General features: G+C 38.3%; 1 protein-coding gene across 5 annotated transcripts in view; it reads right to left on the bottom strand.

Annotated features, from left to right (window-relative positions):
- The window catches only part of CFAP91 (cilia and flagella associated protein 91), a 514242-nt gene that overhangs the window by 498848 nt on the left and 504 nt on the right, over window positions 1-14890 (bottom strand). For all 5 annotated transcript variants that reach the window (XM_070741900.1, XM_070741895.1, XM_070741897.1 and 2 more), the window contains exons 2-11: window positions 12437-12513; window positions 7921-8078; window positions 7438-7521; window positions 6845-6901; window positions 6217-6389; window positions 5719-5896; window positions 3940-4097; window positions 2732-2914; window positions 2323-2465; window positions 129-245 (exon numbers count right to left, since the gene is read on the bottom strand). In XM_070741900.1, coding sequence (XP_070598001.1) covers window positions 129-245; window positions 2323-2465; window positions 2732-2914; window positions 3940-4097; window positions 5719-5896; window positions 6217-6389; window positions 6845-6901; window positions 7438-7521; window positions 7921-8078; window positions 12437-12513 — 1328 coding nt within the window. The remainder of the gene's footprint in view (window positions 1-128; window positions 246-2322; window positions 2466-2731; window positions 2915-3939; window positions 4098-5718; window positions 5897-6216; window positions 6390-6844; window positions 6902-7437; window positions 7522-7920; window positions 8079-12436; window positions 12514-14890) is intronic.

Below are 14890 nucleotides of genomic sequence, written 5' to 3'. Positions count from 1 at the left end.
CTCCTAATTACTAATGCCATCTTGTGATTGTAATCATCTATGTTCTTCTAGCCTGCATCCATGTGCAGTAATAGGTTCCGCCTGTTTTTAGAACTAAGCCAAGCTTTTACAGTCAACACTACACCTACCAGTGAAGGTATTTCCAATTCTGGAGTGGGAGGAGGAACCAAAATCTTTGGTAATCTCTGAAGAAAACGTAGAGGCTTGTGTGGTTCTTTAATATGGTATTTCCTGTCTTGCAGTATCTGGAAAAGTTATTTATTTTATTTTTTTTATAATTTTATTTATTGATTTTTAACAATTTTAAATCACACAACATAAAACAGTGCGTAGTGAAATGTGAATTGTGCCCACCACCCCGACATACACACATTCCCCACCACCAAATTGGGGGTATTTCTTTTATAATCCACTTAACCCAAGAGCAATATATCTGTCTACATATTATAGAGTGATTCTAGTTTATTTCTTGTAGCTTGGTCTCGGATTCTACTCGTCATATATCGTCTTACCTTGTCCCACCTTCCCATCAGCTGTCCCAAATCAGTTTCATTATCCAAATTTATCCTTTTTTCCATAATTTCAAATTGAATATGATCCACCATGTACCTATACCAATTTTGCATTGTCCATTTTGTCGCATCCTTCCAACCCAAAACTATTACTGCCTGAGCACTTTCTATTGCTGCTTTTTTTATTTCTCTAAATTCTCCCATCGCATTGCTTTTTACTAGTACTGCCATTTCCTTAGTGATTGTCCATTGTATATTTAACATTCCATTGATATCCTCTTTCACTTTTTGCCAAAATTCCTGCACTATCGGGCATTCCCAAAACATATGCATAAACACTCCTTTATCTTGACAACCATGCCAACAATTCCCCCTGACATTCTGCTGAAAATGTGCAAATTGAACGGGAGTAAAATACCACTTATGTAATATTTTCCTTCTCATTTCCCTAATTCTTGTATTTTTAATTTTCCTTATATCTTCTACTATATTTTCCATTTCTTGTACCTCTACTAATATCTCATTTTGCCACCATTTAGTCAATCCATCAATCGTGTCCCCATCTGACTGCACTAGCAGTTTGTATATATTAGTTGCTTGCGCCTTTATCCCCTCACTTTTTTCTCTTATTATTTTCTCTAACCCTGTCTCCTCCCGCCATAATACTTCTTTGTTCTCCCTTTCATTTAGATATTTACATATTGCATTTATTTGTAGCCACCTTCCCTTACCTAACCACCATTCTATACGATTTCTACTAGGCCTGCCATCCTTCTCGTATAACTGTTCTATCTTAGTTATCCCTCTTCCCTTCAACTCTCCTATAACCCTATTTAAGTTAATTTCGTTTTCTCTATTTATTACATAAAGCGATGACAGTTTAGATTTATATAATCCTATTTTCCCTTGCCATTTTTTCCAAATTTCCATAGTCCCTTTCATTGGGCCTATTAATTTACCTATATCTCTCCTATTCCACTTCCTAAAAATTAATTCTCTATTATTCATCCCGTTTATCTGTTTTTCCAATTTCGCCCATTTATTTTCACTTAATTGCAACTCCATTAACCTTTCCATTTGAAAAGCTTCCCTATACAGCTCCAAACATGGAACACCCCATCCCCCCTCTTTTTCATTCGCAATTAACCACTTTTTTCTTATTCTTGGTCTCTTATCTTCTTCAATCCAATAATTTAATTTTTTATCCCACTCTTTAACCTTACATACCGATAACCCCCCCCGACAGCACCTGAAATAGGTACATCATCTTGGGAGCTATCATCATTTTTAAAGCTCTTATTTTAGAGAGTCTCCTTAGCTTTTTATCTTTCCAGCTCCTCATCTGTTTCAACATTTTCCTCCATGTTATTCTATAATTAATCTCTTCCAATCTCTTTTATATAATATAAAAAAACTAGTCTGTATCTAATTGGTCCCAACATTATTTTCTTATTTACTATGTTCATAGTAAATAAAATTGTTCATACATTTTATATATTTATAGACAATTTCTAATCCTTGAAATTTCCAATGTTTTTACAATCCAATTAAAAGGGAATTTTGAGGAGAGAACCTGGAGAAAATATAATATTCTTTCCCATTTTAAAGGACTTTATGAAATAGAAACGATAACAGAATGAGAGAAGACAATATAACTCTGAAATTAGCAATAAATAAAAATTTGGCATGTTTTGAATGTGTCATTTTTCTTCACTTCTTACTACAAGTTACATTCCCAAAACCAAAAGGCCACTTATATTGAAGATTTCATGCACTAAAAGTTGAAATGGCCTGGCAGGAAATAAAATACCTGGTAAACCTGTGCTAATTCCATCTCTAGTCTAGCAGACCGCTTAGTGAATCCATCTTTTGTGGTTAAACTTCTGGGTTTGGGAGCTTCAGTTCGGGGCTGTGTAACGGAATCAGGAAGAAATGCTTCTAATTCAAGTAATCCTAAGAAAAATAGAAGATGAAGATGAATCAAGGTATGTTTCAACATTGATGCAAGAGAACTAACCTCTTTTATCCAAGATGGCTCCTTCATAAATAGAATTTTTCTCATCCATAAAAGTATCTCTATTTGTTTCAATTGAAAAAAACATACTTCCAAAAGTACTAGTGCACAAGATGCATATGAATCTAACTTCCCAGACAGGCAGCTCTATTTAGGGCACAGTGATCCTGGAATGAATGAACGAATGCATTTGAATATGACTCACCTTCATAGGTGTTGAGAAAGGAATTCTTCACTATATAACGATCTGCATGATTATCTGGAAAGTAGCCAATTCTTGATAATGGAGCATAAGGCTGTGATTCGTATTCAGTGTAGTCCTTAATTACATTTCTTCTCTCCAGTTTTCCCTCTACATTTTTGCCCTTGGCTATTAATCTTCTGATTGCTGTAAATAAATTGCAGATAAACTTACAGCAGTTTTAAATATAGCAGTTGATCTCTTCATTTCCTTGTAGACTGGGATTTGGCTACTATTATTTCCATTTGCTAAGAACGGGCTATTGAAACATAGCATTTTTGTTAGCAGGCAGTTTCCCAGAGCAGGAATGTGGATAATATAAACAGGCAACCACAAGCACAGCCAGCTGCAATGAATTCATGAATTACTATAAAGATTCATTCCTAACCAAGCTGTGTTGCATCAATTTTCTGAAGTTTCAATCAAATCATGTTGGCCAAGTGGACAGATCTAACCAATTATTGTCCTTTCACATCTTTAGGTATTAATATAATCTATGCCAGACATCTATACTGGAAGTTATTATACTAATTTAATGCTGAGAATAGGCTGGCAGAAGATGAAGCTGGCTTTCAAGATAAACATTCTATCATGTACCTAGTATTAAACCATTTAGTTAAAGAATAGTCTTGGGGGGAAATGACTCTACATATAGCATTTGTAGATGTCAAGATTCTTTGAGTTTTTTCCAATGAAAAATTACTTTGGCATCCAGTCCTATTTGTTTACATTCAAAATTATGATCAGAAATTGGGGGATATTTTGTGGCTAATAATCAAGGATTATTTTGTGGATAATAATCAGAAATTGTTTTGTGGATATTGGACACTTGAAAGACAGAAATTAAAGAATTCAGCTAATTGCCAAAGATGTGTTCAACGATCAATATTGTGATTAGTCTTAGATCCTTTATGTAGAAGCAATTTCATTTTGTTTTGGAAGAGTCATTAGTTTTGTAGGTGCTCAGGCTCTTTATAGTAATAGTATGAAAGCTAACAAAAGGAAGATGGAATTTGCTTGCAAATAGGGTTGTTACTACCAGAGATGAATGCATGCCTGTTCTCAAAGATGTGTTTTTTTTTCTCTCTTTCTGTTTCTCAACAAGCCTTCTATTGTTAGGAATTTCAGCTCTCTTGAGAATATACTTACTATTTAATGATTTTGCTCCATACCTTTTACATGTTCATGATGAATCTTTTTCACTTTCTTTTCTTTTTCTTGCATAAGTTTAAACCAGTGTTCATCTAAGCAACTGACATTTAATTCATTGTGTTTCTCTTCTCGTTTCATCAGCAAGGCTTTTAGAAGGTTTAGTCTCACTTCTTGCAGTCTTCAAAAGAACAAATACAGTATATGTCTATTTATTTATTTATTAGATTTGTATGCCGCCCCTCTATTTATTATAAATATAAATATTATTATATCCCTTATCTGTAAAAAGGAATAATAATGAGTTTTTTATGTAGAAGATATAAGATAGATTCTCAAGGGAACTTTGTATGAAATTCTACTAAAATCTGGTATTCGAAATAGTGTATAAGAAATTAATAACAACATAATTTAGATGTCTACAACAAATGGCTAGAGTACTGTGTAATACCAATCATGCATTGCCAAAACTGTTCGCCAAATGCATTGCCAAATGATACTGCAAAACCTAAAGGCAGATCTCTAAACATTTGACAGGATAATATATCTTAACATGAATCTCTTATGTTAGGCCAAAGCCATTTTATTTGGGATCTTTGGCCGGCCACACTTTATACTATTCTATTGTGTGGAAATGGAAGGGGGGGATGGTATGTGGATTGTTAGTATGTAGCTATAACAAATTCTTTCTAGGTCATTCTTTGTCTCTGCATCTCTGCACCCACACGAAAGAAGATGGGAGGTAATTGCGTGGCAATTGAAGATTGGACGACATGATGGAATTGTGGGTGTGGGAGCAAGGATTTCAACTGGGTGGTGAAACCCGAGGGACTTCAGATTTGTGTTTCTGCCAGATGTACCAACATGGCTCTGTTAATAAATTGGGACTTTGAGGAATACTATGCCTCGGAACCCTGACATAAAGTGTCTAATCCTATAAATTTTTATATTATAATATAGCATGCAATCTCAACACTGAATATTGTACATAAAAAGATTTTCAGTTATTATTATTGGGTTCGATTTTGACTGACCCATATTAGCTAATAAATTCATTTTCAGGCCTACAAATATAAATGCTATCAAGCTTATTTCTGTTTCCAGTAACTAAGAGAAATAACCAGTGTATTGGTTAAGAGGTGGGAGTAGTTATCAGATTAATATGAGTTTTAGTCCCACTTTAGGTACAGAGCCAGCTGGATAACCTTGGGCCAGTCGCATGCTCTCAGCCACTAGGGAGGAGGCAATGGCAAACCATTTCTGAAAAACCCAGACTGGACAATTTTTTGAAGGCACATGCACACAGCGAACAAAAATAGTTTGTTGTTTTTAGTTGCTGAAATTTATATTTAACAATGGGAGCTTTAAAAAAGCAAAGGCTTGTGTACCTCCCAAAATCCTTACAGAATGCTTGTTTTAAGTTAGCACCATATTCTACTATGAAGCCTTGGATAACATTTAAGTTGCATTTAAATGCATGATGCATTTCAGAATGCAATTGTATATGAACAGCTCATAACCAGCCAAAAATTCTTGTTTTCCTTTTAAGTGTTTAGCTTGAAGAGTTTTAAGAAATCCGGAAGCTTACACATATTGTAAATATTGCCTCTTCGATGTTTTATTCTAATTAATACAGCTGGCCATCCTAAATCCAAGAAACTAAATATACAGCATGCTGACCATGTACATAATTTGAACTGAGTGACATTTTGGGGCCAAGAAGTATTCCGATAACACACAGTTTCCATTACCAAGTCTGCCAAGGATGAGGGTAAGAACATAGGAAGATAAAAACTGCCTACTCTTCTATTTCTTCCTCCCGAAAGGCCCACTCTTTTCTCTCCATTTCCTCCATCATTCTCCTCCGTTTTGCAATATGTGCCGCATCATTCAGTGGTGGAAGAGTGGCTTCCCAGGCTCGTTTTTCCCGGGCTCGTTCAATTACTTCCACTTCTGCCTGAGTTGCTGGAAGGCCATGACCTTGAAAGAACAGGAAATAATAAACAGACAGAAGGCTCAAAGCACAGTACTGTGAAGCATATGAACTAAAATATTATTTTAAATTCTAGTGTAATGCAAGCTAAAATTACCCCTTGAAATATTGAAAAATAAATGATTAGAAGGCATTTTCCGCCATTATATCCAATCTCTTTCTCAATGCTGGAAGGTTTAAGTGCCCTCATAATAGATATCTGAGATCGTTTCTTCTTTGAAAGCCAAAGGTTTGAAAGGTTACGCCATGGGAGTTTAACTATATTACAGAAAACATTGTACCCTGTGTTCATCAGGTCTTAACTCACCCCAAGTCAGCGTGGCAAGAGTTAACAATTCAGGTATAGAGCCTGAAGGGACTATGTATTCAGGGCTATAGGGGTCTGTTTGAGCTTCACCATCCCGATAATCTGTTTGTGTTTCTACCGTTCGTGAAGTGAGGCCTGGTTTCGATTTTGCTGGATGAGTTTGTAGCTCTGTCCTAAAATGAAAGGGACCAAGCAAAATCATTTCAAAAGTTCCTACATTATTAAAATAAGATTTTAGTTATGTCGTAGTATTATGTTTTTATTACTGTTATTACAGTGTTACTAAGGAGTTTAAAAATATTACATTCCATCATTCCTAAATTTTCTTAATCTTGTTGTTTCATTTTATAAATTACTTTCGTTATTTTGGATTCTGTTATTACTCTAATACACCACTTACACACTTGGTTCATTTTCCCAACCTTCTACCTGAGACATAAAGACATGTGTAGTTCATGTCAGTATCCCAGGGATTGGGGGGAATCTGTGTGGGCCTCCTTATGTTTAATATTTTGCCTTTGACTGTTTTCATGCCTTTTAATTTAATTATTAGAAAATCTCCTCAGATATGAAAAAAACCTTTATTTCAGTGATTAAACATTAGAGGTAATACTAGTTTATTACTTACTTTGACATTGCATAAACAACGTTCAGTGGAAGTGGCTTATCAAATGGAATGAAAGGTCTAAAAATAAAAACAAAATTAAGAATTAATCAATGAAACAAAAGGGATATTTCTTCAGTTATGACTTCCAGGACTCTTATTTCACCAGCAACTACATATTACTTAACTGACTACTTTCCAATAACTAATTATCTATGGATATTTTAATTATTTTATATATACTGAAAACTGCTAAGAGTTGCTTTATTGTGGTTGGATAAAAGTTTGCTTTAAAAAATAAATACATTTATAATAACTAGTCTCCATCAGCTATTACAAAATATATTTTTTTTCATTCTCAAATTTAATTTCAAATGTATGTTACTAAATGTGTATGCCTGTATGCATGTATACATGTCAAAATTCTGCAAAATATCTGACATATTCTTGAAAAATATTAAAATGATAAAAATAATTAGTATTGTTCCTTACAACACACATGGGTCGGGAGGGTAATTGAAATTAGGAAAGAATCTTCATTTCTGAAGTATTTTGGGAACTATTTTTGCAATAGCTATTAATTTGGTCAATGAGATTTAATTTTGTATGGTCCCCACCGTTCAAAATATTTCCAGCGATTCCTTCCACTAACTTCAGGATCTTCATGCTCAATTCTGGGCACCTGAAGTGAAGGTGGGGCACTATAAAGAAAAATTATACAAATTATTAGTGAATCCGATATTTCAGAGAAATGTAACGTTATTATTTCTTATTAATCTTTTTTTTTAAAGGTAGTGAAGCTTCAATAGGCAACAACACCTTGAAATGACAAGGTTGAAGCTTTTTCAAACTGTTTTTCTTATATACTAGGAACTTTTGTAGCTGGGCCACATTTATATACAGTAGCTTTTCTCAACTGATCTGTTTTTCACGATTTAACAGTTGCTCATTGCAGAGATAGCATTTCTCAAATCAAATTTGAACTGCAGACTTCATGGCTGTAACATCCGCTAACAGTATCCTGAGTCCCTGTACATTGAAACTGTCAACAACTGCAAATGAATCACAATTTAACTAATATAAAATATAAGGACACTTACACCACAAGCTGCTGAAAAGTCTGAAAGCGTTGCTGTACCTTTCCTCTCCATCTTCGATCAATGAATGGAGGAACAGGGTTTTTTTCTTCTAATTGCACAAAGTACGATGGATAGTGAATCAAATTACTAAACATGGTTTTAAATTCTGGTACTTTCCTCTTTTTATATGAAAAGACAGAAATGCAACATTACTTATTATTATGTTATATCTAAGGCTTAAATACAAATATAATTCATCATCATCATTAGTTCCTTTTGCATGAAGCACATAGAGCATCAGGTTTCTTCCAATGAATCCTATCCATGACGATGTCTTCGGCATCTTCAAACATGAAAGCCCAAGTATTAATATTTTCTTCATATAAATGACTTAAAACAAATAGAGTTTTTGAAAGTTTGACAATTACCATAAATAGAATTATATTTGTATTTGTATATAATTATTTTTTCACACAAATATACTGTATTTTTCAGCGTATAAGACACACTGGATTATAAGACGCACCTTAATTTTGGGGGAGGAAAATAGAGAAAAAAACTTCGGCACATTATTTTATTCCCTGGTTATGGCTTTAAAAAACTGTTATTTGGAGAGAGTAACAATGAAAGAGCTTGCAAACTGGCAAGAGCTGGGAACATAGTTAGCACTTGGTTAGGGCTGGAGAGAAGCAAGTAGAGCAAAGACTTGGGGCTTGAAAAACAGTCTTTGCAGAGAGTAACAATGAAAGCTTGCAAGATAAGAGCTGAGAAGATCGTTAGCAGCTAGTTAGGGCTGAAAAAAAGCTTCAAAAAAAGCTACATTCAGAGTATAAGAAACACCCAAATTTTTAGCCTCTTTTAGGGAGGAAAAAGGTGTGTCTTATACTCTTAAAAATATGGAAATTAGGATATACACATATAAATATGAATTAGAATACTTTATTGGCCAAGTTTGATTGGACACAAAAGAATTTGTCTTTGGTGCAAATGTTCTCAGTGAACATAAAACAAAATATACATTTGTCGAGAATCTTAATTCTTCATATGATAATTGTCAAACTTTTTAACAATTTATTTGTTTTAAGTCATTTATATAAAAAAAATATTAACACTTGGACTCATTTTTTCTGTGTTGTTTTGTTTTTGAACTTGTTTATTCTCAGCCTGTTCAAAGAACTAAAGTATTCAACTGTCAGTCCTGTCAGTCCTGAAAATCATTTCTGGGTCTTGGATTTTCAGGCCTGTCGCATTTGGTGCTGTGGGAAACTGGGAAGGGGGATTGCATGGAGCTGGGGAGATATGTAGTCAAAACAACATTAAAAATAACATTTTAAAATAACATTTCTTCGAGAGTCAAGGCCACTCTGCCCTGCACCTGGAAGGGTGTGACTGGGAAGTATCTCCAGTTGAGACAGTGCTTTGATTGGATAATGTGATGGACATGTTGGTGCTGGGGTGGGGACCTGGACTTTCTTTTGGTGGGGAAAACTCAGAAGCTTTCAGGTTCGGGTTTTCCCAGGTGTGGCAACAGGATATCTCTACTAAAATGGAACCTTGAGGAAACACAAGCCTCTGAGTTTTCTTTCATTGGGGGTGTTACTTGAAACACTGACAATTACAAAATTTACCACACCTTCCAGACAGAAATAACTGCTTGTGAAAATAGAATTTTCTCTCTAGTAAAATATTACAAGTAAACTAAAACTATACCAATTAGTACCTTTAAAATTGTCAAATTTAAATTTTTGCTCTACTGTATATGTAATGTTTAAAAATTATTGAAGAATTTTATTAGTCATGGATAATTAATAGTTTTATATTTAACTTAGATATACCTATACCTACACACACACACAAATATATTCCACTATTCAGGCACCTCGGCTTACAATCACAACTGAGTCCAAAATTTCTGTTGCTTAACAAGACAATTGTTAAGTGAATTTTGCCACATTTTATGACATTTCATGCCACAATTGTTAAGTGTATGATTGCAGTTGTTAAGTTAGTAACTTATTGAGTCAATTTGGCTTTCTCACTGACTTTGCTTGTTAGAAGCTTGCAAAAGATGATCACATCACCCCTGGGCACTGAGATTATCATAAATATGATTCAGTTGCCGAGTGTCTAAATTTTGATCATGTGACCATGGGGATGCCGCAATGCCGTAAGTGTGAATAATGGTCAAAAGTCATTTTTTTCAGTGCCAATGTAAGTTTGAATGGTCACTAAATGAACTGTTCTAAATTGAGGATTAATACATTGCTCTGTACTAAAAAGGTTGGAAATTTCTGTTTATATAAGCATCTCAAACTTATTCAAAGAAACCATGCAACAATCTATAAAGAAACCATAGTTTCTACCTATATCTACATGTGTAGATATAGATGGAAACCAGGGACGGATTCCTCTTACCTGCTATTGGTGCGCTGCGCATGCAGCATAGGAATTCTCATGCACATGTGCGAGTGTGCTCAACATGATTTTGCTTCCGTGCATGTGCAGGAAGCAAAAAATTGCTGAAATCCCTCACGCATGAGCATCCCCTTGCAAGATTTTGTTTCTGCGCATGCACAGGAAGCAAAAAAGACCAAAAATTCAAGGGAAAAGATAGCAGCGCCCACAGGACCGGCACTGGAGCGGTTGCTTGCAAATTGCGCAATCTGGCATCCGCTTCCGGTGCAGAATCGCCTACCACACTGGTAGCAACCCACCACTGGTAGAAACTATGCTTTCTTTTTAAAGTTATACAGTGATCTCTCGGTTAGCGCGGGGGTTACGTTCCAAGACCTCCCGCGCTAACCGATTTCCGCGTTATATTGGATGTGGAAGTAAAACTACCATCTGCGCATGTGCGCCATTTTTTTCATGGCCGCACATGCGCAGATGGTGGAATTTGCGTGTGGGCGGCGGGGAAGACCAAGGGAAGATTCCTTCAGCCACCCAACAGCTGATCTGCTCCGCAGCGCGGAAGCAGCGAGGAGCCGAAGATGGGGTAAAGGCAAAGGGGAAACCCCATCTTCGGCTCCTCGCTGCTGCCGCGCTGCGGAGCGGATCAGGTGTTGGGCGGCTGAAGGAACCTTCCCTTGGTCTTCCCGCTTGCCGCTTGCCAGTCCACACACGCCCCCCTGGATGAGCCGGCCACAGGGGCGAGGGGTGGGGATGAAGGGGCAGGACTTCCCGGGCGGAAGGCATGCTCGGCTCTGCCGCTCCAGCCGCTTTCGGCCGAGCCTCCCCGGCCAAGCAGCCAGGGAAGTCGAGCCAGGCGTGGCGGCGGCAGCGCTGCTTCTCCGGTCGCCCGGTCCTCTCCTGCCTCCTGCGCCGATGTTCCCCGCTGCGACGGAAGGCAGTCGCTTGGCTAGGGAGGCTCGGCCGAAAGCGGCTGGAGCGGCAGAGCCGAGCACGCCTTCCTCCCGGGAAGTCCTGCCCCTTCATCCCCACCCCTCGCCCCTGTGGTCGGCGGGGATGAAAGGGCAGGACTCCCTGGGTGGAAGGCGTGCTCGGCTCTGCCGCTCCAGCCGCTTTCGGCCGAGCCTCCCTAGCCAAGCGACTGCCTTCCGTCGCAGCGGGGAACATCGGCGCAGGAGGCAGGAGAGGACCGGGCGACCGGAGAAGCAGCGCTGCCGCCGCCACGCCTGGCTCGACTTCCCTGGCTGCTTGGCCGGGGAGGCTCGGCCGAAAGCGGCTGGAGCGGCAGAGCCGAGCACGCCTTCCACCCAGGGAGTCCTGCCCTTTCATCCCCGCCGACCACAGGGGCGAGGGGTGGGGATGAAGGGGCAGGACTTCCCGGGCGGAAGGCGTGCTCGGCTCTGCCGCTCCAGCCGCTTTCGGCCGAGCCTCCCCGGCCAAGCAGCCAGGGAAGTCGAGCCAGGCGTGGCGCTGGCTGTCAACTTTTCTTTTTAGCACTGGGGAGGCAAGTCAGCTCCTGCCCAGTTTTAAAAAGAAAAGTTGACAGCCAGCGATTGTTCCGCTGCCGCCAGCATGGCCTGGCTGGCAGCGGAAGATGTAACGGAGCCCACGGGGGATTCGCCTTCCTCCCACCCGCAGCCGAGACTGATTGTGGGCTCCTTCGCAACCTCGGAGAGCTTCCGGGGCATGAAAGCTCACGAAAACCAGGAAGCTCTCCGAGGTTGCGAAGGAGCCCACGATCAGTCGGTTGCCGGCGGGAGGAAAGCGAATGGCACGGGGCTGGGCTCGGCTCCCCCCTCGGCTCCCCCCCTTACCAGCCCCGCCGCGGAAGGCTCCATTCTGTTCCCTGCCGGCCCGATTGAGCGGCCGGCGGTCTCCATTCAGGGAACAGAATAAAAAAAAATTTATTTTTTAATATTTTATAAAAAAAAATTTATTTTTTAATATTTTATTTTTTTAAATAATATTTTTTGAAAAACCGCGTTGCAGCGTTTCGCGCTAATCGAGAACGCGCAAGTCGAGGGACCACTGTATTTCCTATGAAATAAATTTCAAATACCTAGCAACAGGTTATTTTTCACAGAAATATAAGTACTCTGAGAAATAGTTTTAGACTATAATCACCTACCATTTCATCATGAATAAGATGAGCTTGGACATTTGCCTGTGCGTGATCTTTTTCACTTGATAGCTCATACAATGGATCTAAAATGCAGATGCAGAAATGGAAATACTTTAATAAATTTAACAAAATATATTGTACTAGTCAATCCTGTTAAGCATGTATTTATTCATAGGTTATATCCTTTCTAATATGGTTTTGAATTTAATTTCAAGATGAAACTATCTTGCATACTGTAGTACAGTGATGGAGAACCTATGGCACGGGTGGGAAACAGGCCATTTCTGGCCTCCAGAGAGCCTCTGGGGGGATGGGGGAAAGCTCTTTTCACCCTTTCCAGGCACTGAATTATGGGTGTGGGCACTCGCACATGCGCGATATGGTGCACGCATGCCCTTTCGGCACCTGAGGAAAAAAAAGTTCGCCATCACTGATGTAAGAAATAAGTATGGAAAATTAATTATGATGATTCTTCAGGAATTCTCAGTAGCTTTTATTTGCATTTACCGTACTTGTCTTTTTATGAATGAGGTGAAATAGAGAAATGCAAAAGCATAATGCATACAAAACATAAGTTAAAATTACTCTATAGGTAAGTATTTGCAAATGAATTCAAAGTTATAAAGCCAAAAGTAGAAAAATCAGAATATTAGGATGAAAAAAATGTAATTCAGTTTGTCATGGAAACATGTTTTAAGAAGTACAACTCACAATCAAATAAATTATAATTATGATATCCAGAACGATCATATAAAGTGCAAATTTATTTATTTATTTATTCAATTTTTAAATGATTTTTTTATTTTTAATGATCAGTGCCTATCACATAAATTAATTTTGAGTGTGAATTGTTTATAACAATTACAATACAAGTAGTCCTTAACTTATGTCCACAATTGAGCCCCAAATTTTCATTGCTAAGCAAAACAGTTAAGTGAGTTTTGCCCCATTTTATGATTTTTTGTGCTACAGTTAAGTGAATCATGCAATCTCTAAGTGAATCTCGCTTCCCCACACTGCCATTGCTTGTTGAAAGCCAGCTGGGAACATTACGAATAATGATTGATAGCATGACCCTAGGACAGCCCAAGTGTCATAAATACATGGCACTTGCCAAGTACCCAGGACCAGATTATCTCTGAGACCGCCTTCTGCCGCACGAATCACAGGGTCTGGTGAGGTCTCATGGAGTTGGTCTCCTCAGGGTCCTGTCAACCAAACAATGCCAGTTGACGGGACCTAGGGGAAGAGCCTTCTCTGTGTGGGCCCCGGCCCTCTGGAATCAGCTCTCCCCAGAAATTCGCACTGTCCCGACCCTCCTTGCCTTCCAAAAGAATTTAAAAACTCATCTTTGTCGCCAGGCCTGGGGTCATTAGATCTTCCCCCTGACCAACGAGTGTTTTTGGCATAATTTATTGGGGGAATATTAATGAATGTTTTTAAAGTTTTTAGAATTTTTAAAAGTTTTTTAATTGTATTAATTGGATCTATTGTACTGTTTGTCTTATATATATACTGTGAGCCGCCCAAGTCCTCGGAGAGAGCGGCATACAAATTCAATTAAACTTAACCTTATCCACATTTTGATCACATGACCATGAAGACACAGCAGTGGTTATAAATGTGTCACAAGACACTTTTTTTCAATGTTACTATTGTAACTGTGAACAGTCACAAGCAAATGATTGCAAGTTGTGGATTACTTGTAATAGGAAAATTTAGGATATAATATACCTATGATGGGCTGAAACGTCCACACTATGGTAATTCTGGTCCTGTTTCCATACAAATCACAACTGTTCTTTCTCTTGTACTATACAGGTTCTCGGTGGGACTCTATGGTGTTGAGCTGGATTTTATTTTTATTTTATATATTTATTTGTTTTATTTGTCAAACATGTATACTAGGATAGTAGTTTAGTAATTTGTATAAACATAAATAAAAACTAATAATAAAGATGACAATAGGACAATAGGAAAGACGGATTGTAGACATAGTGGTGCGCTTATGCACGTCCCTTACAGACCTCTTAGAAACGGGGAGAAATTGACTGTAGACAGTCTAAGGTTAAAGTTTTTGGGGTCTGGGTTAGAAACCACAGTCAAGTAGTGCATTCCAGGCATTGATCACTTTGTTGCTACAGTCGTATTTTCTGCAGTCGAGTTATGAGCAGTTTACATTGAGTTTGAATCTATTACATGCTCGTGTAGTGCTGCAGTTGAAGGTGAAGTAGTCATTAACTAATCATTAACTAAGTCAGGGGTAGGCAAAGTTGGCTCTTCTATCAGTGGACTTCAACTCCCAGAATTCCTGAGCTATCATGATTAGCTCAGGAATTCTGGGAGTTGAAGTCCACAAGTCATAGAAGAGCCAACTTTGCTTACCCCTGAACTAAGTAGTCATTAACTAACTGAAGTAGTCATTTTATAACTACCAATTATCAGTGACTCTGATTTCAG

This window comes from Erythrolamprus reginae, chromosome 2, assembly GCF_031021105.1.
Source record: "Erythrolamprus reginae isolate rEryReg1 chromosome 2, rEryReg1.hap1, whole genome shotgun sequence".
NCBI classification, from domain to species: domain Eukaryota; kingdom Metazoa; phylum Chordata; class Lepidosauria; order Squamata; family Dipsadidae; genus Erythrolamprus; species Erythrolamprus reginae.
Note: the sequence above shows the minus strand (reverse complement) of the source record. Positions and strands in the feature narration are given on the sequence as shown.